This window comes from Pezoporus flaviventris, unplaced genomic scaffold, assembly GCF_033815535.1.
Source record: "Pezoporus flaviventris isolate CSIRO_AGI_PZ_B2104156 unplaced genomic scaffold, CSIRO_AGI_Pfla_v1 ptg000018l, whole genome shotgun sequence".
NCBI classification, from domain to species: Eukaryota; Metazoa; Chordata; class Aves; order Psittaciformes; family Psittacidae; genus Pezoporus; species Pezoporus flaviventris.
In genome coordinates this window covers 1,761,988-1,785,218 of record NW_026892566.1, presented here as the reverse complement: position 1 = coordinate 1,785,218, position 23,231 = coordinate 1,761,988, and the positions used below count along the sequence as shown (strand labels likewise).

The following is a 23,231-nucleotide window of genomic DNA, read 5'->3' as shown; positions in this document are numbered from 1 at the left end:
TAAAAGAGGGTAAGAGGGTAGTAAGTAATGTCCTCCTTGTGGCTTTTGGCTGCCAACAGCCTGGTGGGTCCTGCCACGCAGGAAAGGGAAAAGGATTAACTCCTTCCCTAGCTGGCTGGTTGTAGTGGTTTCCTGCCCTGCAGAGTACGCATGTGCCGTTTTTCTGCCTGCCTGCCTTTGCCATATATGACTTAGTCATTCCTAAGAGTTACTTAGTGCTTCTCAGTTGGGTCAATGAACAAGAGGCAATATGGAAAGGAGAAGAGTTTTGGTGGAGGAAGAAGCTCTCTAAGGTTAAAGGCAGGGGATGGAAGGTGGGAAATCCAGCCAGCATTCTTCTCCTGCATGTGGCAGGCAAGAACTTCTGAATGAATACAAAGCTGGAGCTGTGTTTCAGTGGACTAGCTGGGGCCACGAAGGGATGGCCGCTTTTCAAAGGGGACATGCAGGAAGTGGTTTTGGAGTGGTGCATGTGATGGAGCAAGTATTGCACAAAAAGATGCATTAAATATGATGATGATGTGCTTCAGCCCTAGAATTGGTAGGGCTCTTTCATGCCTTTTAGCTGCAAGCTTCTTTGCAAGTGTGTATTACAATGGAAGTGTCATGCTTTGTGTCTTCTCTGGAAGTCCTGTTGAGTGTTCAGAGCAAAATTTCTCAGGGTAGTCAAGTTTAGATACTTAATCTAACCAGCAAGTGGGTTCACTACACACATGATGAATGTTTGAGGGGCATTAGATCTGGAAAGAAGCATTCATATTTTATTCATTGCAGAGTTGCCAAGTATTAAATGGGCTGTAGCCTTTCCTACATTCCTGCATTACATAAGATAAACCTTTGGGTGAACTTGTTTGCCATTGCAGCAAGGTATCCACTGTTTTATTTTAGGATAGGAGCAAGTAGAAACAAGTTTGTGTTTAAGTGCAGCAGAGATTATGGCTGTTTCACCAATTCTACTGCCCCTTTGGGGATTAGGAAAATTAAAAATGCTTTAAATAATTTAATCATGATTTGCCTGATTTTATTTTATGGACAGTGTCAAAAAGATGGCAGCCCATTCTGTGGTGTCTCCTGCCTTTCTTAAGGAATCATGGAATTTGGTGAGCTTCTCAAAAGCCTTGTTCTGCATACTTCCATGGTTTCCATGAAGTTCAGGAAAATGTTTGCTGAAGTATAAATCTTGGGAATGGAGATGACTTGAACTGCAAGAAATGCAGTGTGCTGTGCATCTGTGTTACCAGTTCCAGAATCTGCTACATCTGAAATTTGTTAGTCTGGTGAAAACTTAAGGCCAACTCTCTTTGAATCCTATCTTGTAGTTACTGAGTTTTACTCCTGTGATTTTGTGAAAGACTATGTTTCCACACCACTGATCAGAAAGTTTGTGCAGATGATATTTCAGTAGAACTTAGTGCTCTTGGATTCATCTTCTGTGCCTTTGAGGGAGACTTCTTTATTTTACCTGTCAACAGAGACAGTACTTTTCATCTAAATTGTAGCTTCAACAGGGTGGAGTTCTGTGCTTTAAATAGCTACACCCCCCCCCCCCCCCCCCCTTCCCTCCAGTATTTTGCAAGGGGAAAGCTGCCATCTATGTTCACTTTTTTTGGTTTTGTTTATGTAATTTTTGAAATCTGTATAAATTTGGACTGCTAATATGCAAAGTTTTTCTGGATAACCGCTAGCTAAGAGGTTAACAGACGTGACTGCCTTGTATCATCAAATAGAAGCTATGCCTTGCTGCCTGTCCTTTGTCTTAGTATGGATCAATTTAAGCACATTTGCCTGGTGTTGTTCAGGTTTCTAGTAGCCTACCAGTCTTCGTTAAGGATAAAAAGAATTTTGCTCTTGTTCATTGAGCACTTCTGCTATTTGTATTTAACAGCTACTTTGAGAGTACAGTTCCATTATCTTCCCTTGGTGAAACTTCATGCATCCCAGTTCTGTGGGTTGTATTATCATCTAGGCTTCTGTAAGTCAGAGTGCGGAAGATGGAAGATACCCTGCACTTCCTGTGTCTAATGTGACATCACTTTAATTACGCTTTTTTGTCAACTCTGGGTAGTAGAGATGGAAATTTTTGCACTCTGATCATCAGAGGAAGCCAGTGGCTCATCTCCTGTAAACTCTGCCATTAGTGTTTTCTTCCATGAGAAGATGTTTCTAGCCTTAAGAGGCACATCTGGGGGGTTTCTAAAATGTATTGGTGCTTTGTAGAGTGAAAAAACCTTAAAGTTGTCCAGAAGCACAGAATCTGGTTATAGGATAGGAATCCTAATTCTCCTTGTAACAGATGTGGCTCGATACAAGAATTTGGCATCTGAGGAAGAACAGCTTTCTGTATCACATAATTAACCTACCATCCTGAAAAAAAAATAATGGTCTGGTTTCATCCAGGACTGATGCAGGGGGAAATCTCTTCTAGTGGGATTTTTGTGTATCTCCTAGGTAATATTCTGTGAACGTATGAAGACAGAAGTGTCCAACCCGCCTTAATCTCTGCCACTTTCAACTGTTCTTGGATAACAGCTTGAGTAGTGATTAACATCTAGCACAGTGAAGCTGGTTCATTTCTTGTTTATACTCCTTTTAGCCGCTTCTTCATCTTAGCTGTGTGATCTGTTTCACACAGTGATGGTGATGCGGTATTTTAGGCTCTCTATATGGCACCTAGCTGCAAGCTTGCCAAGTCAGTTCCAGAAATGTAGGGTGTTGTGGTTTAAACCCAGTCAGGTAACTCGTTCACTCACCTCCGCCCCTTTCGTGCCCTCCGCCTGCTCCCGGAGGGACGGAAAGGAGAGTCAAAAAGAATCAACTCCCACGGGTTGAGATAAGAACAGTTTAGTAACTAAGGTATAACACAGATCACTACTGCTACCACCAATGATAATAATGATAAAGGAAATAACAAGGGAAGAGAATACAACACCTCAGCACCAGCTGACCAATAACTCACCCCCCAAGCCCGACCAAGCACCGACCGATACCTCCTCCAACCCTGCAGTCTCCCAGCCCTTCCGGCTAACTCCCAGTTACATCCTGGGCATGACGTGCTGTGGTACGGAATACCTCTTTGGTCAGTTTGGGTCAGGTGTCCTGTCTCTGCATCCTCCTGGCTTCCCCTCCTCCCTGGCAGAGCATGAGGCTCACAAAGTCCTTGGCCAAACCAAAACATTACTATCAGTTCTGTTCCCAGGCCGAAAATCAAAACACTGCACTGCACCAGCTACCAAGAAGGGGAAAAATGACTGCTACTGCTGAACCCAGGACATAGGGAAATAATAGGTAAATAATTATAAAGGATCATTTATAGGTTAGAGAGTACTTTGCTCTAATAAACAACTAATGGGAAGCTGGGAATTACCTTTGTTGTGTTTGCGCATAAGATAACCAGTCACACTGTTTTATCTGCTAAGAAGCTCTAATAAAGATTTTGGGTATTATTACAAAGAATACATAAAATGTCTGATATTCAACTACAAGAGCAATAAAAAACAAGCTATATATATAATCACTATACAAAGAGCAGGTCTTTCATTGGCTTTTAGTGTTGAGAAGGGAAAGGTGCTGGAGAGCTTTGTCTTTGGCAGGGGAGGTGGTTGGATGTTTGGTGGTGGTGTGGGGTGGTTTTTGTTTTTTTTTTTCATTTGGTTGCTTTGGGTTTTGTTAGTCTTTGTTGTTTTGTTTTCCTGCAGCTTCATGGGATGCTAGATTTTCTGTCATTCTTGTGGTCTTTCTCTGGACCCTCTACAACAGGTCCATGTCTTTCCTGTGCTCAGGACACTAGAACTGCACAAAGTACTGCAGGTGGGTGTCACAAGAGCAGAGTGAAGGGGTAAGATCACCTCCATTGACCTGCTGGTCACAATCCTTTTGATGCAGCCCAGCATATGGTTGGTTTTCTGGGCTGTGAGTGCACACTGCTGAGTCATGTCTAGCTTTTCATCTACCAGTACCCCCAAGTCCTTCTCCACAGGGCTGCTCTCAATTCCTTCATCCCTAGCCTGTATTTGACCTGTATTTGTTCCCATCCCAGGTGCAGGCCCTTGCACTTGGCGTTGTTGAACCTCATGGAGTTCACATGAGCCCACTTCTAAAGCTTGACTAGGTCCCTCTGAATGGGCTACGATCACTCAGGCATGATGTAAAGGCTTCATACTGTGGTACAAAAAGGAAAAAGAAAAAAAAGAATAGAGGGGAACTGCAAGTAATTTACAGCTTTGGGAACTAACAATGGGGGCCATATTGCAAACACTTGAGAATTAGGAGCAGTTGCAGCAGGATGAGAGAGAAGTCTTCCAGGAGGAAACACATCGCAATGCACAGAACGAGCAGTGTTTTAACAGCTGTTACTAGCTGTTACTAGCTGTTTAGAAGAACACACAGAAAAATACTTGTTTCGTTGTCTCCATAGCTGGGCTCTGCTTCTGCGTTGCTACATTCTTGTCATTCTTCTGCCTTCTGGAAAATGAACTGTATTGTTTCTTAGAGTGGTTTAGCATTTTGTAGAACTATATGAGAATGGTATAGGAGTTTCACTTTGACATAAATACAGAAAAAAATTTATTTTTTTTTTTAAAGAAGGAAGTTTGTTACTTTCTGTGAAGGATATGAAAATGATATGGTTCCTTTGTTTTGAGAGCTGAATAAATGTTTTGTGTCATGAGTTTGACACCTTAATTGAAATATTATGCTGTGTATTCCTTTTCTGGGCAAGTGAAGACATTACAAAATTTAAACGTATGTGAAGAAACAAGTTGTATAGCTAGTTTTAGTCTTTGTTCCTGTTCTTTGACATCTACCTATGAAAACCATTATTGTCCTTAAGGGCAATCTTGCGTGTGTGAATGTGGAGAAAAGAAGACTTAGTCTGATTACCTGAGTCGCAGTGACAGATTTGACTTTTTGTGTATAAAATATTGGGGAAGTATGGTGATAAAATTAGGTACAAAACAGCAGAGATGAATCCTGTTTTTCTGTATTGTGGAAATAGGCTTAACAACCTTTCATTTTCTGTCAGTGCAGTTGTATCTCCTACATATACTTTGATTTAGTCCAGGAGGTGTTTCACGTATCAAGATGCAAAATTAATTTTAAAACCTGCAAACTAGCACTCTGTATAAAAACCTCATTGATGATGGTATTGCTTATTTGAGAAGAGCATTTCACTTTGCCCACTTTTGAAAAATCATAGTGGTATTAGTTCTTACTTGACTTTTTGATCTGACTGTTGTGCAGCAAAGTGATTTAAATTTTCATTATTTAAAGGTGCAATATGCAAAATTAGAAACAAATTTTCATTGTCAGTGCTTGAGAATTTTATCCTTATAGCATCTTGAACTTCCTCAATGATGACCATCCATGATGTCATTGCAGCTTTCTTGTTACAAAGTAGTATTTCTTGTTTAATGTATTACTGAGTTTGTGGATTCAGACTCGGAATTGTCTCTGTATTCCATCAACAGTATTGCCACAGTTCAGTCTCTAGGTAAACTTCAGTGTCTGCCAAAATAGCAATTTGATGTTATATCCTGTTATGTGGTGCTTTTCATGTGTGGCCTTGTTTTTTAATTCCCCCATCCAGCCACCGAACCTGATTTTCACCTAGTGTCTCTGCAGTGTGTGATGCCTTCTTGATTCTCTGGAGAAGAAGCAAGGAGCTGTGTTTTCTGGGTAGCTCAGACCAAGCTATAGGAAAATATACTGAATCAGAAGTGGAGAAGTTGCTCTGTTTTGTATGCCACATAGTAATTTGTTCTCGTACTCTTGGAGCATGGACATCGTTCATGACAGTTGAAATTGTTGACAGCATGTTTACTGTTGAACTTCATCAGCAAACATCATCTGAGAGCTTGTTTTTGGGGGGCTCTTCATAGACGTCATTGCTGTTTTTTCCCCAACAGAATGCTAGGTTTTTTCTTCCAGAGTAAAGGGAAGAAAGGAACATAGACCTAGGTGCTTGTTCTCCAAATTAATGTTAAATGGCATTGTTAGCTTTCTTACGTGACATTCGGTGATAGACTTTCATATTTCTCTAAAATCAGCAGATATTATGAGAATCTGGATATTGTGCTCTTGATTTTTTTGAGAGCCTTCTCCTCCAAAAAGGGCTTACAAAATTTCCCACTGTCACATGAATTGTCTTTTATTGCACAATACATATCTACAGGGCATTTATTGCAAAATGGCTCGGACCAACTTTAGTGTTTCAAATGCCACTGAAGCATGGTTTTACACTATGTTCGGAAAGAAATGGTTGATATCTAACATTTATGTAGCCTGAAGCTGCAAGTTCTCTTTTAGGCTTTCTTTTCTCTGCTGCATAAGAGTAGTGCTTCCTGCAAATAAGCCCTGGCTTTCCCAATGTGTCTGCAAATACCCTTCAAATGACATGTCATCAAAACTATTTTCACAAAATTGATCTTTTAAAATCCTTTAAAAATAATGTTCATTAAAAGTAAATAATGAAATACCTTAGACCAGTTGAAAAGATTGTGCTGAAGCAGGAAGGCTTTTTTCCCCACATCAAGGAAGGACAGAAAAAAATAACTTTGCCTTGTATATTTGTACATTTGTTGATGTGGTAGGGGGAGGGTTTCTGGTAGATACACACATGGAAATCGAGTTGATGAACAGAAATCTGACAAGAGTTGTGTGTATTAGTGGTTTGTTTTTTTTTTTTTTCTTAAAGATTATTCTTGCTCCTGTGTTAACTAGTAATATTACAGAGTCCTCAGAAAGTTAACCTTAGTGTGTTCAATGTGCAGTCTACGGGGAGGAATTTGTTATAAACTAACTCTAGTTACAAGTAATTCTGCCATCAAATGGCTTGGTCCTGTGGTCCTTACCATTCTCCTTCAGAATAACAGCATTTTTGATTCCTAGCTTCCATCTGAAAACCAGAGGCTTGCCATTATGTAGACCTTACTGTTTTTTACTGTGTTAATAGAACACCTTGAAATATTCATAGCACTAGAAGTGCTTAGACCTGTTAGGGTTTAGCAGCATTCTGCTCTTCTTTTACAGCTGGTAGTAGGGAATAGTTAAGTTTGGAGAGTGTGTGTCTCTCTGCGTTTGATCTTCTAGTTGTGGGGAGCCTATTAGAGTTTCAAGTTACTTCTAAAAGCTGAGCTTCTTATGTATGTTCATTGAGAAAGTGTACTTGAATATATGCTCTTAGAAGTGTTTGAATGAGAGAACAGAAGTGATTTTCCAAATTAGAAAATGCTTTGGAGAATATGCCTTTTGGAGAATGTACTGCTGTTATTTGTAGCAAAATTCACAAGTTTGTGAAAACAAATATGCTAAGCCCTCTCAATAGTGCATTTTTTTGATTGCTATTAAATATAAAACTTCTTAATTCCTAACATGTACACTAAATGTGGAGGCACTTGATAGCATTTTTAAAATTATTTTTATTATGTTTTTTTTAACTACTGAAAATCTTTTGTCACTGAAGTAGAAGATGATAACCTTTTCCTTTCTCCTACAGATCCAGACATTTAATGTAGAGGCACCATGCCAGACCGTGGAAGATTTAACGAATGGGGTTGTGATGGCCCAGGTTCTTCAAAAAATGTAAGATATTGTTTGTTTAATGAATTAAATACACAGGGGGCTTTATCTATAATTTTTTCTGTATTTAAGTGCATTTTGGTTTAAACTTAGTATTCCGTAAAGATGTGGCTTTTTCTATGCTTAGACACTACTTTAATCTGGAACATGACTGGTATGATTTTTTTCTCTATAGTTTTCAGATAACTATATTAAATGCAAAAAAAAAAAAGGTTTTATGGAGGTATTTATTCAAGTGTGAGCTTATTGGAAAGTAAGGTTGAATAAAACTAAGCTTACAAATTTGAACTTTTTTGAAAAGTTGGAACCAGTGCAAGGTAAGGTATTGGCTCTGATCACTGTTTGAAACTGCAGTCAGTGTATCAGTAATGTTAGAATTAGTTTCATGCAGTAAGACTTCTTTGGTAAACAGAATGGAACTGTCAAATTCAGTTGCTTGCAAAGACATTACATTCTTGAAAATAAATGAAGGAATAATAGCTGTCAGACTAGGTAATGTTTTTGTTCTTTTGAACTTTAAGATCAAATAGGAAAAAATGCATTAGTTCAACATCTCAGTATAATCTAGGATGTTTCTGGGGACTACAGATATGCGCCTCAAATTAACTGTGTGCAGAATTACCTATTACCACATAAACACAGCTTCTTGTCATTCATTAGAAACTTAAGTAGCATTTACCAAAGTCAGCAGTCCAAACTGGGGATGCCAATTTCTGCAGACCTATTAAAAAAGCCTAAACAACATGAAGTTTTCCTGTGTAATTTGTTGAAAGTGAAGACTGGACATGTACAGAATAGATACGAACAGCTTTCTGTTAGAGTTATTCTGGTTTGCATCAAAGAATTGTGGAATAGTTAAGGTTGAAAAGCACCTTTGGAGTGTTTGATTCAACTCACCTGCTCAAAGCAGAGTCTGCCAGATCAAGTGGCCCCAGGATTGTGTCCAGTCAGATCCTGAGTATGTGGAAGGATGGAGACTTCACAGCCTTTTGTGGCTACCTGTTCCAATACTAATTGCCATCACAGTTTTAAAACAAAACCAAAAACCACCACCACAACCCACCATGTCCCCCACCCCCTAAGAAAAAAAAAGCTGGAGGCATGTTTTTCTTTAGATTCAGTTAGGCCTTCTGCTTCTTGGGGCCTTCTGCCTCTTTTTTGTTCACTGGACACCACTGAGAGGGTTATGTAAGGGTATAAAGAAGAAGGGGGACTTTCATGTATTTATATACAGGATTGGCAAGATCTACTGAGCCTTCTCCAGGCTGAACAGACACAGCTTGCTCAGCTTCACCTTGTATGACAGATGCTCTAGCCTGTTAGTCATCTTAATTGTCCCTCCCTGAGCTTCCTTGTATGTCTAGGTCTCCCCCATACTGGGGAGCAGCATTTCAGATTTCGTCTCACCAGAGCTGAGTTAGAATCATAGAATAGTTGAGTTCTGTCTCACCTCACTTGGCCTGCTGGCAATGCTCTTTCCAATGCAGTCCAGGATGTGGTTAGCCTTCTTTGCCACAAGGCACTTCACTGGAATGTGTTCAGCATGGTTTATACCAAGCTTTTCTCTGCAAAGCTGCTTTCCCGCCAGTTGGCCCGCAGTATATGCTGGTTCAGGGAACTTGCGCTTACTTTTACTGAAATGTGTAATGTTCATGGGCTGTCAGCCCACTTCTCCAGCCTGTCAGGGTTTTTCCAAATAGCAGTACAAGTATCAGGTATATCAAAGACTCCTTCCAGTTTTGTATTATCTGAAAACTTGCACTCTGTTCCATCATCTAGGTCACAATCAAAGATGTTTAATAGTATTAAGCCTTTGGGTATGCTGCTGGTGTACTGGACTTTATGTTGTTTCTTGTAACCCTTTGAGCCTGGCAGTTCAGCCATTCGCTCACAGTTCACCCGTTCACTTCATTCACTTTGAGCCTGGCAGTTCAGCCCACCTCACTGTCCACTTAAGCAGGCTATGCTTCATCAGTTTGTCCATGATGATGTTATCCTGACCAGGTGGTCTGTATCTGGCACCTAGAACTATGTAATTTATGTTGGTTTGCCATCCTGACCATAATATCTCAGCTGGTTCATCATCTGTCCCAAGGCAGAGCACATGTATTCCTGCTGTTGTCTCACTTGAAAGCGTCTCCTGGTCACTACCTTCCCAGCTTGTTCTTTCTAAAGAGCCTGTGTTCATTCATGGCAGCAGCCTTGTCATGTACACCATCCTACCACATCTTCCTGTGGCTTTGTAACTATACACAGAACTTTGCTTCCTCCTGTTTGTTCTCTATGCTGCATGCATTAAGTGCACAGGCACTTTATATGTGCATCCAGTCTTTCTGATTCCCCAGAATGAGAGCTTTCCCTGTAGAGTTTTTCTGTAGGCCTTTCCTCTTTTATGTGCATATGTTTGGGATGACCCCATTTCAGCCCTTTTTTGTTGACTATAAGGTATCTCTTGTTCACATCGTTCCACACTTGACAGCAAAGTCCACTACTTTGTCATGTGATGTTTGGTTGTATTTTCCCTCCTCTGTTGTTCCTTGTTTAAAACTTCTTCACAGGTGCACCAGCCTGTTGGGAAATATGCTTCTGCCCATCCTAGTCAAGTGAATCTCATGTCTTCCAAGCATTCCTCAGTTCTCAGAGAGGGTTCTCTGGTCATGGATACCAAAACCTGGCTGCAAACACCAGTTCGTAGCTGGTTGTTGGCCTGCAGGATATGTCCTTTTCTCAAGCCCTTCCTGCCAACTTTTGTGACTGGGGCAAACACCACTTGGGCCTTGACCTCAGTTTCCAGAGCCATGTAATCAACACTTGGTAATTTCCAGGTCTCCCTAGGTGCATAGCTGGTGCCAACGTGGAAGAGCAGAAGTAGTAATAGCCTGAGGACTGGACAAGCTTTGCCAGTTTTTCAACAATGCCATGAATTCAAACCCCTAGCAAGCAGCAGTCCGTCTTAGGTGATGAGTCAGGCAAAAGATGAGGGTGCTCCATTCCTTGTTAATGCATACCACTTGCCTCTTTTGCTGCTCCCTGACTCTGGCTTACCAAACAAGGGTGATTCATTTGGAAGAGCTCCTAGCCCCTTAACTGCTATGAGGGCACTAAATTTATTTCTGTAGTTGCAGATCCTCAGGTGGATCAGGAGCCTTCCTCATAGTGAAAAAGCAAGCTGTCAGTTCACAGGAAGAAAAAAGGGGGATGTTATCTTGATGTAGTTAGGTATTTCAAGGGAACACTTTAGAGCATGTGGAAAGGTAAGATCTGGAGATATAGAATCATAAAGGCTTAAAGTAGACAACAGTCTTTCTTTCCTACCTGAAATTTCAAAGAAGATGTAAGTGCTGCAAAGTTCAGTTTTTCCACTTATTTTTTCCTTTTGAGAGAAGATGAGGCATTACTTACAAGAATTATGCAATTTCTATGTATTTTTTTCATCAAACAAACCCAATTTCAAGTCAGCTTCAGTGTCAGCAGTCTTCTTGCTCTGAATTACGCTGGAGACTAATAGAAGCAGTCTTTCTACTGTTTTAATGTATTTTGCTGATACACAAAAGAGGGCACAACACACCTCCCCTCCCGCTGCAGTAATGGATTTTCCAACCCAGCATTTAAATCAGCTCACTTATAAGTTTTCTGAAGTCTGAACATCAAGTATACAAGTCTGAAGGTGAATACAACATACATTGTATACTGTTCCTTTTTTAGGATTGGAAAGATGGTGTTCTTTCTTACTTGCTGGAGTATAAAAGATGGTGACTGTTTAAATTGTGTTTTCAGTTAGAGTAGGTTAGGATTTCAGCATAATCGTCTGTGAATCTGTTTTCAGTGTATGTAGAAAAAATAGTGACATGCCTTTAGAAACAATCTAATAGTAACATAGTTAATATGGATATTCATCCATCTTTAACTACTGTCTGTAGGTCTTCCGTAAGACACAGGTTCCACTTCACTTAATGGTGGACCAACAGTGATAGCTGTTGATATATTGTATAGCTGTATATGTTCTTGATTGACTAGTTCAAAGACTAATCAGAAGTTGGATCTAAAATATAATATACAAACCAAAATGAAACTTCAGTGTTGAAGGCCCCTCAATGACCTTACTGACTTCTACTACCATTACTTGAAGTAATGCCTTTCTCCCTGCCTTGGTATTAAGAAAGGGAAACAGTTAGAATCATAGAATAGTTGGGATTGGAAAGAACCTTAAGATCATCTAGTTCAAACCCCCCTGCCGTGGACAGGGACACCTCACACCAAACCATGTCACCCAAGGCTCTGCCCAACCTGGCCTTGAATACCGCCAGGAATGGAGCATTCACAATTTCCTTGGGCAATCAATTCCGATGCCTCAGCACCCTCACAGTAAAGAACTTCCTCCTTATATCCAGTCTAAATTTCCCCTGTTTTAACCCATTACCCCTTGACCTGTCACTACAGTCCCTAATGAAGAATCCCTCCCCAGCATCCTTGTAGGCCCCCTTCAGATACTGGAAGGCTGCTATGAGGTCTCCACACAGCCTTCTCTTCTCCAGGCTGAACAGCCCTACTTTCTCAGCCTGTCTTCATAAAAGTTCTGATACTGTTTCCAGTTGATGAACTGATACTTTAATAAGAGGTGTACACTGCAAATACTGCATTTCTGTAGCATGATTTTAAAATATTTCCCATAGAAGCTGCCATGCTGACACTGAATGTGGGAATTCTTTAGTTTACCCAGTTTATATGTAAAGATGTAAGTAATTTTAAAGTTCTTTCCTTAGGCCCAGGTAATTGAACCTGACAGAATTTGTATTTGGCTGTCTTACTCTCTAATAGTTGTGCTTCAGATTTACTATTTTACGTACTTGTGCAATTGAGTCTATTGATTCTCATGTAGAGATTTAGCAATAATATTGCCAAATCTTGACTACATTCTGTTGAAATAAACTTTGAAGTGCAGCAGCAAGCTGATCTTGGATTGCAAAATAGGAATGATAACATGAATAATTTTTGAGGGAAAGTATTACTGCAATGCAGGGATCAGCATTTGTATAGTTGACTAGAAAACTGATCAGGAGTATGTTGACTAGACCAATTTAAGTATTCTTTCTTGAAAACAAAACCAAGTTCCAGACTAGCAGTGAAATTTTCTTTCTGTCCTTCAGACAGATACCACAAGAAGAATACTTAAGTCAGGCACCTGGGAATGTTAAATGATATAAAGCAGGTCTGGAGCAGGTTTTTCCAGTCTGTCCTTCTTTTTGTAATGTTAGCACTGGCACCCTCTCTGTCCCAAGAAAAATAACCACATTAAAGAAAATTTTTGCAGGTATAGAAATGTGTAAGAGCAACATAAGTGGGTCCTCAAGATTATTTGAAAATGTCATGCAGTGATGTTAAGTAGCAAAGAGCAAGCACAGCCGGAAAGCAGCAGGTCAACTGCAAACAAATGACATGTGCCATGAGAGCTTGAACAGTTGTAGCTTTGACATGAAGCCTTCAAAAGGTGAATTTATTGTCTTGACTGGAGACAGAAAGCTTAGATGCTGTTAACTGAGAAGGACAAGTTGTGATTTCTGTAATGCATGTCCTTTGAAATTTGCATGTCTTTCAGTATAGTTGCCTCTTGTTTAGGGTTCTTCATCAATGAGTGTCCTTTGAGGCTGGTAGTACTAAATGGTTAATTACATGCTGATGTAATGATAACTTTTGGATGCATCAGGACTTTCTCTATACTAAATTAATGTTTAAAAAACAGCTGAAAGAGCAAATTAATATATGCAGTGAGTTGAAAAAAAAAAACAAAAAAAAACAGAAAAAAGGAACAAAAAAAAAAAGAAAAGGGTTCTTTATGAAGGAAGAAAATGCAGTCAGTGAAGAACTCAGAGGTGTGGAGTATTGATGAAAGTTGAATAATGTTGCTATGGTGCAATGAACTGGATATATTTCCATAGGGGAGTAAGGTTCCTTGAAAAAAAAAAAAAAAGTTCAGAAGTCTGAACTTTCTATTCTTTATTTTTTTTTTAACCTCCACCTTCATAGAAAGAGTCCATTGGTACTTATAGGTCTAGCAACAGTGGAAACAAGATGAAATTAAGATGGCAATTTATCAAGAGGAATAGTTCCAATGAGATTCCTAGTTCAGGAAATAAGTTGCTTTAAGATATACAGAAAATTTGCGCCACACAGAACTGTAGGATTTGCTGTCAGTAAAAGAAAAAAGGGAATAATATTGCTTATTCATCAGGTGATTAAAAAAAACAGCTTTGCCTTTTGTCAGGTGTTCAGAAGGAGCCAGCAGCTCCTTCCATTATTCTCAGTTGTTTGTACATTGTTCTCAACACTTTTTTGCACTTAAGGTAGCAACCAGCTCATTTGTAACTACAGAAGGTTCATCAAAAGTAACAACTAATGTGGCAGAATTTTATGTAATAAAACTGCTAGAAGAGGCTTTGAGAAAAAAAGACTACAAAGGGAAATACTGACACCTTCAGAAGTATTTACATTGATGTAGTGTGTGATATAAAATGGCAGAAATGTAACCAAGCTTTCATGATTTTGCTTATACGTTCAATTGTTAATAAACAAGTGTTGGTAAATCCCTGAAGGACCCTTTCTTTTTACCATAAAACCTGGATCTTCAAATAAGGTAGAGTGCTATTGAATAGGATTCTCCAGCACTAACTATATTGTCTTAGAGGAAGAAATTTAGCCTATTGCTGTAACTTATATAAGTTTTTTGTATCTTCTGTGAGATTGACAGTTTCTTTGTGTTCAGATTTGGAGGTTACTAGTCCCTCTGACTAGAATTGGTATGAAATACAGTAAGATAAGATGCCTGTACACGATCAGTGTTGATTATTTTAGAGTGTTATCCTCCTGGCATAAAGATTGGAAGCAAAAGAAGATGTTTGAACTGTCTGTGAGTAGACTGGCTGCCTAAAATCATACAGCTTATGCTGTGTAGAGCAGATAGCAGTAGAGCAGATAGCAGATAGTTTTTTGGGTTTTTTTTTGTAGCCTTCCCTGAAGTCACTCATGTTTTCACTGTCCATTGGTATTCTTAGAACAGCATAATTCCATGGTTTATGCTACAATTTGAAATTTTTCTTTCATCCTGCTCTGGAGACTGCTTGTTGTATTACTTTCTTCATCTGTCATACTGGCCTTGGTAAACGTAAGAGATGGTATACATTTTCATCTGTCATTGTGCATTGTGACCCACTTAATGAATTATTCATTTGTTACATGATACATTGCAGCAGGTTGTGTATGTTTTGACACATGCAGAACACAAAAGCTATGCTTTTGTATAGCACTGGGGGAGGGAAATTTTTGTAAACAGACGTTTTTTAGAGCAGCTTACTGTAGCACTGTTAAAATGAGTAATAATCATGAGTTATACTACATGCTCTGTGGGTTGCTTTTCTTCAGGAGAATATTTTTGTCTCTTGGCATGTATGATGTGGAGAGATGATCTCTTAAATAAAGGAAAATTTGCATACAAAATAAGATGGAGATGGTATAAGTGAGCACTGCTGAAAACAACATCACATGAAGTGATAACAACCTTAACTACAGCATAAGTATCTTCTGCTCTGAAAAAAAGTCCCACTTATCTGCAGTACTATTCAGATGCTAGGCAGCAATCAAGTGATATCCAATACAATACCTTTATAATTCTGCAAGAGATTGTCCGAGTTTGGATTTAGGCTCAGGAACTTACTGAATTAAGAATGCTTGGTTCAAACAAGTTATCTTGTGGTATGATGATGCTCCAATCAGTTTTCTGCTGCCCCTGCTTAGCACAGTACCTCTTGAAAATAAACTGTTAGGTTTTGTAGTCATAGCTGCTCAGTTCACCACCACGTTTTCGTATTTGCTTAGGTCAAACAGTGTTAATGACAGCATCTTTCTTAATGACAATGACAAAGGGAGTTGAAGAACCCTGAATGTGACTGAATCCTGATTCCCAGAGATTCAGCAGAGTAAAACTTATCTGCAGCAGCGTAGATGACCTAATGTCTGGAAGCCCCTTTTAAAAAGTATTTGTATAAATTCTGGTGGAAAAATCTGTCATTTCATGTTAGATTTCCATTAGTTTGATAGAGAGAAATAATTGCTATTGGTATTATTTCTGAACCATAATCAGGCTTTGGAGGACAGAAAAGAAATTACAACAGTACACTAGGAGTGACCAGCAAGGTGCTTGGTGACAGCCAGCATGGTTTCACTAAGGGGAAATCCTGCCTGACCAATATGATGGCCTTCTATGATGGGGCTACAGTACTGATGGACAGGGGTAGAGCAGCTGACATCACCTACCTGGATTTGTGCAAAGCGTTCGACACTGTCCCACACGACATCCTTGTCTCTAAATTGGAGAGACATCAATTTGATGGATGGACCACTCAGTGGGGTAAAGAACTGGCTAGATGGTCGCACACAAACAGTTGTGGTCAACGGCTCAATGTCTGGCTGGAGACCAGTAATGAGTGGTATCCCTCAGGGATCAGTGTTGGGACTGGTCTTGTTCAACATCTTTGTCGCTGACATGGACAGTGGAATTGAGTGTGCCCTCAGCAGGTTTGTCGATGACACCAAGCTGTGTGGTTCTGTTGATACGCTGGAGGGAAGGAATGCCATCCAGAGGGACCTCGACATGCTTGTGAGGTGGGCTGATGCCAACCTTATGAAGTTTAACCATGCCAAGTGCAAGGTCCTACACCTGGGTGGGAGCAATCCCAGGCACAGCTACAGGTTGGGTAGAGAAGAGATTCAGAGCAGCCCTTCAGAGAAGGACTTGGGGGTGTTGGTCGATGGGAAACTTAATATGAGCCAGCTTCAGTGTGCGCTCACAGCCCAGAAAGCCAACTGTATCCTGGGCTGCATCAAAAGGAGCATGACCAGCAGGCCAAACAAGGTGATCTTGCCCCTCTACTCTGCTTTCGGGGGACCTCACCTGGAGTACTGTGTACAGTTCTGGTGTCCTCAACATAAAAAGGACATGGAACTGTTGGAACAAGTCCACGAGGATGATCAGAGGACTGGAGCACCTCCCATATGAAGATAGGCTGAGAAAGTTGGGGCTGTTCAGCCTGGAGAAGAGAAGGCTGTGTGGAGACCTCATAGCAGCCTTCCAGTATCTGAAGGGGGCCTGTAAAGGTGGTGGGGAGGGACTCTTCATTAGGGACTGTAGTGACAGGTCAAGGGGTAATGGGTTAAAACAGGGGAAGTTTAGATTGGATATAAGGAGGAAATTCTTTACTGTGAGGGTGCTGAGCCACTGGAATAGGTTGCCCAAGGAAGTTGTGAATGCTCCATCCCTCGCAGTGTTTAAGGCCAGGTTGAAGAGAGCCTTGGGTGACATGGTTTAGTGTGAGGTGTCCCTGCCCATGGCAGGGGGGTTTGAACTAGATGATCTTAAGGTGCTTTCCAACCATAACTATTCTATGATTCCGAGGTGATTTATGGCTGAGAAAAGGATGATCATTCTAGATTTGCCTGATGTAATACCCAACCTGTTGCTTTTCTGTTTGTTGTATTCCTGCTACAGTGGGTTATTTTTTTGAGATTTTTATTTTGCAGTATGCTGCTAATTACTGTGTAATCTGCATGGAGATGCTGTAAAGAGATTTGAAAGTACAATTCTGTCCACTGTTACGTGTTGATGATTGAGTGGATTGCTTTTCAGCTATGGTACCCTGTGATACTTCCCTGAGATTTGTGTACTTAAACAGAAGAAAACCTAAATGAGATCTGTGGAAGAGGACTACCAAACTGAATTTAGTTTTAGTTCTCTGGGATCTTCCTGATATGTGGCTGATGACACATATAAAGGTTTATGTAGCCCAAGACTTTCACAAAGACATTCAAGGCCAGTTGCTGGTCCACGTGCTGCTTCTATTGCAGTCATAGCTGAGGAAAACTGCTTACTAGCTATTGAAATACAGGCTTCCAGAGTGCAATGAGTTGGAGCTGACCTTGGAAACTTGTTGGTTTTCCTTAGCTGTTAAAAATTGGGCATGATATTAGCCATCCAGCCATTCCAAATTAATTCTGCTTGTGGTCAGCTGTTGTTTACGCTTACCCGTGTTGCTGTTAGAGACATGATTTGCAATGAAAATGTGGAGTCAAGATTTAGTATAGTCATGCACTACAGCCTTGAAGCAGCTGAAGATGTTAGTGACCAAGTACTATCCTTAAAAAGGTAAGATGCAGTCCTTAAGATAGTCGCATGGATCGTTTTTGCTAACGAAGCACAGGTGATTAGGGATACCTGCTTCCTTACTCAACTGCATAAACACTTTGTAGTTGTGAATTCGTTGTATGCAGGGCTCTTGCTTGGCTGTTGGCAATTCTCGTAAGACCCATTTGAAAGATACTAGGGTGCTTTTTGAACTCCACACTTCATATGGAATCACATGGGGCTACATGAAGCTTGAACTCTTGTTTTTTTTCATTACAATCCAGATGATTTTGTTGTGATTAAGTGGAAGTTTGGCAAATTAAGGCTTTTTGTAAGGAGTGCCATTTGTTTCCCATATATGTGAGCCTTCATCTCTAGTAGATCTTACATATATTTGAATCAAATTTTATTCTTAGGTTTACCTGTATTGTTAAAGCAGAGAGGGCATTTGAAAGCTATTGGAAACATCTATTTCAAAACCAGATAAAACTCTGGATAAGAGATGCTTTTTCTGTTTCCCAGTTTAAGATTCTGTCATCTGTGCTAGAAGTGTACTGTTTTTGAATAGGAGTAATTTGGAGTCATCAACTTAACCAGTAATTAAAGCTGTTCTTCCAGCTATATGTTTGCGGATGCTGTGTCAGAGGAAAGGAAATACTCTGTAATCTTCACTAGAGTCTGTAACAGAATGTGTAAAAATAACTATTGGAATGTGTCAGTAGAGAAACATTGCTGTTTGTGATCTCTCTCCATTGCTGCATATTGTATCATGGGCTGCTTGCAGACCATGATGTATTGTGAAGAAGACACTGGGGAAGATGGAGTCTGTGCTCTAATATAAATACTGATAAAATTGCGGGTTTAGAGCATACATGATATAGATATCATTTCAATCTCCAGATACATTCATAGTTTTCTTGAGCTTTTGCCAAAAAAATCTCATAGCATCTTGCCCTTAAATGTTCTGCTAAATCCAGAACCTTTCTATCTGTAGAGGATACAGCAAAGAATGTAATAGTATTTGGTTTTAAGAGACTTATTCTTGAAAAAATAGGAAGTTTTGAGTTTGGTGTGTTTTTTTTGGTTTCTGGGGGTTTGTGGGTTTTGTTTTGTTTTTTTTCCTTTCCCCCTGATTATGTTAACTTTAAATGTACATAATATAAGCCTTTCCTTATATTCTGTTGACCTACTCTTTTTAAAACCAGTTATTTGTAGTGCATTCTCTCTCCTTAGTTCCAGTCATAGCATTTGCAAATTTCTGTGTGATATAAGGAAAATTTGACTTAAGTGAACAGTAAAAAATGGTAGTCTTTTGTATCGTTTTGGAACTTGGAGGCAAAAGAGTCTTGGGAGTTGCCTTGAAGAAGCAACTTATGGAAGGTGCTTTGTGAGAAAAAGGAAGAGAGGGAAGACATTGATGGAAATAAAAGTACACTGTGCAAGAAGTAGGTGTTATTCATTGCCTCATCAGAAATGCAGAAGATAGAAAAAATTTGTCTACAGTTATCACGTAAAGAGATTTGAAAAGACTAACAATGTTTAGTAGATGAAATAATAGTAAAATGTGTTCTCACTAGTAAATACTTCAGCGATACTTGTTAATTCTCCTTACTGTATAAAACCAACATACGTATTGTTCAGTCTCAAGCTTTGCATTTAGTAGTAGTTATATAAGCAGTAAGTAGGGATCCATACTGTGTAGAAAAGAAATTTTTGTAAAGCTTTGAAGTAACTCAATCAAATATCCTTCCAGCACCAGCTGCTAAATTAGAGGAAGAGGAACTTAGGGGAAAAAGTGGCAAAATGCATTCCAAGTACAGCAGCTTCCTCTAAAGTATTAGCTACTCAAGTCACACTAATGAAGCTGTGCTGTCAGCAGGGTGCAAGGCCTTAAAAAAGTGAGTAGTAACAGCATTCTGAATTACTGTATACAGGCCATGTATAGGATATAGAGGGTAGTCATCTAAATAACCTCAGCCTGAGACAGGAGCTTAATCACCATAGTATCGTCACAGTTTCTGTAACCTGTTTTTAATGTATACTCTACTTTTTTTGTGTGTGTGCTTCAGAGATCCAGCTTACTTTGATGAAAACTGGCTGAACAGGATCAAAACAGAAGTAGGAGATAACTGGAGGCTAAAGGTATTTGACTTTGCTTGTCTGTGAGTCTGTATTTCAGTTCTTAATAAAATGTTGAAACCTAAATATTAGTGTATTTCTAGATTATTAGTGTATTTCTAGATTATGACCTTGCTTTATTATACAGCATTTTGAATTTTAGACCATTTCAATTACTTTGTGTTTTTTATGTTGTTAGTCCTGTACAGTTTAGTGAAAAAGATAATTTGAGTTTGTAAATTGGTTTCAGTATTTAAAAGAAAATGTTGAAATAAATTTTATGCATTCCTTACTTCTCTTTGTTTGTCAAATGTTGAGTGAAAGAGTTTTTTAAATGGAAAAGAAAGTAGCATTAAAAAAAGCTTTGAGAAGCAGTTGCATAAAAATGATAGAATAATAAGCAATTTATTTAAATAAAAACAGTAGTGTTTTTCCTTTTACATGCTCAGTAGTTCTGCAGAGCTGACATTTAAGAGAGGAAGTTGTATTTTTTTCTGTGTTGTTTGTACTCAGCATGTTTTTTAACTACAGTGTATTTGCTGGGTCATTTGTATCACTTGGTATTCTAGTACTTTCTCTGCAAACCTTAAGATGTTTTTAAATAGAATTTACAGTGCTGTGGCTGAAGAACATAGTTTCGCATGCAGATTCAAGTGAAGTTTCTGACAAGTTTTGTTCAGAGAATGATATATGTAACTTTATAAATTGCCATTGCCAGCCTGACTCCTTGGGGAAACAAAATAGTGATGTTTTGTCTATTAATTCATGTTTCCTATAAAACTATTTTGTTCTGGCTACCAAAACCTCTTCTGAACATCTTGGGGAAGGGCTGCAGCTGTAAAGTGCTCTAGTAGTTACAGGCTCATCAACATCAGTGACTGAATAGAAAGAACACACAAGTAAGTGCCACCTGAGACAAGGATGGACCATGCTGCTGTTATGTATATTTTAACTTGGCCAGCAGATCTTGTCAGTGTGATTTCTGCTGCCTGGCCAGTTGAGTGCCTGTCTGGACTGCTTTAGAATGTTTTATCTTCCAGGGCTGCCAGCAAAAACGTGGATACATTGATGAGGCTATATTGACTGGCTAGTGAATAAAAGATGTGATCCCTAAAAAAAAAAATCTTTAGTTCTGCTGCTTGAGAGCAGTTAACTTCAATGAACTTTTCAAAGCAACATGTGGAATTGCAAGTGAACAGCTGCATGCAAGGTTTTATTTTTCTGTAAAATATTTCTATTGCTTTTCCCTAAGGAATATTGAATTCTTGGCTGGTGAATTTGGAGAATAACAAATTGAGAACTGTTTGGTTTAATAGCACTTCAGTGCTGATTGAAAGCAGAGCAGTAGCTTCTGTATCTTTCACGTGGAGCTTGAGGAATAATTTTTTTTTTTTATGTCTCCTACCATTTTGGCAAATACTAAGGCTTAGCAGGTGTAAATAAAAAAAAATAAGTAATGAAAACAGCTAAAAAGCAGAGCAATCTGGTAACTTCCTTATGTAATTGAGGTTGGAAAAACATCAGGTCAATTTTCAGTTTCTTGCTGATGTCACTTTTTTTTTTTTTTCCTCTCATAAATATATGTAAATAAGAACATAAGACTTTATGTTTTTAATTTTTGTATAATTTTTTTTATATACCACTTCCCTTTTTATGAAGACTACTAAAAGGTGCAAATGTGATATTTTAACTCTTACTGTGTAACCAGGAAAGTAATCTTATACTATCCAATTGTTCCTCTTCTTCATATGTGAGTTAACACTGTTAGTAATCTAGTTGTTCAGATCTCTTATGAGCCAATCCATTTATAGGAATGCTTTCAGTTGGTGCATTTCTATTGTTTTGGTACTAGATATAAAATGTAAAAAGCATACTCTCCATAATTATGATCTAGATTTCCCTTCATATTCTAAGAAGTACCATATGAAATTATTATTGGGTTATTGTACTACCTCACAAGTTATGCTAATGAGTGAATTATATTCTTGTTGCTAAACATGGTTGCTCTTTGCCTCTAATATCATATGGTGTAGTATTCATCACTTATGCAAGCTCTTGATATTATGAACCACATAAAGGAGCCAGTCTAGTAGGGGAAGTTAAGAAAAAACAAACTAAAATGTAATGTGCAGGTAGTTTTATTTTGTGGAACAATGGTTAGGAGGGCCTGATAGGGGTTAGTTTAGGCCTGATACAGCCTTCCTAAATAAGAGATACTCAGAAAATTGTGCAGTTGTTAACTTTGAATTGGATGCTGTCCTGTTTATTCCTGTTTATTGGAACAAACAGTTTTTTTTCTTCAGCAGTTCTCTTGCTGATAACTGCAGGAATGCAGTCTTAGGAAAATATTTTTCATGTTGCTGTACGAGTTTAAAGAAGTACGTAAGTTTACAGGGATGTTTGTTCTTGGTTTCAGGGCAGGTTATCTTGACTTGAGAGATTGGGCAACGCACAGGATAGAAAAGGGGAAATATTAGAACTCAGAGGACTTGCAAAGTATGAAGCATTGAGCAAGCATTTTGTGTTGCAGCTGGGCAGATCTTTGTTGTGCTTACTGAACAAACATGTTTTTACTTCTTTGGTGTTAAAATTTCTGGGGCATAGCATATATCCATTTACATAAAAGTTTGTTTTCCCTTGGGCAACAAAACTCCTACTTTCAATGCTGTCTTAACTGCAATTTTATGTTCGGGGGCTGGGGGTTAAAAAAGGGGAGGCAAAGACATACCCATTTCCTGATGTAGAAATGCACATTTAATATTTAGAGTTTGAACTATGCATACACTAGTATTTCATGCTGAAGAAGAAGACATTTTGAAGATAAAATGGCCTTTATTGAAAATGGGAAACGGCATACAAAATAATTCTGTTGCCAGATTTTGTAGGAATGAAATTTCCTGATCAGGAAACAAGGTTAGTACAGGAATACTAGTAATAGAACAGAAATTTGAACAGTTAAGGATTTTCAAATACACATGTCAATTCTGGCAGTTACAGAATAAGTTGTTGACTGTCTAAGTGATGAGATAAAAATGTTTTTTTTTTTCCCCCTTCCATACAGTATAGTCATACGTAGCTTGGGAAAGGAAGGAAATATGCTGTGAGCTTGATTTCTGGCTTTTTTTTTTTTTTTTTTTTTTATCTGAACTTCTTTCTTTGGCTTTCAGACTACAGTATCAGTTTTAAGTACAGTTTTATTGATGTTTAATGGTAGGAAACTGTTCCATTTTGTTCCATTACTGAACAGCACATTCAAACAATAGGAGGCACTAGACTTTCTACAACTAGTACAGTTTGAATGCTTTGTGCTTGATACAATATTGCAAAATAGAATAACCACTGAAATTAGAGCATGGACTGCTTAGTG

The 23,231-nt window shown here is 38.9% G+C and overlaps 1 protein-coding gene across 5 annotated transcripts in view; it reads left to right on the top strand.

Annotated features, from left to right (window-relative positions):
• The window catches only part of HOOK3 (hook microtubule tethering protein 3), an 88,686-nt gene that overhangs the window by 6,696 nt on the left and 58,759 nt on the right, over positions 1 to 23,231 (top strand). For all 5 annotated transcript variants that reach the window (XM_061455033.1, XM_061455034.1, XM_061455031.1 and 2 more), the window contains exons 2-3: positions 7,493 to 7,578; positions 19,816 to 19,888. In XM_061455033.1, the coding sequence (XP_061311017.1) occupies positions 7,493 to 7,578; positions 19,816 to 19,888 (159 nt within the window). The remainder of the gene's footprint in view (positions 1 to 7,492; positions 7,579 to 19,815; positions 19,889 to 23,231) is intronic.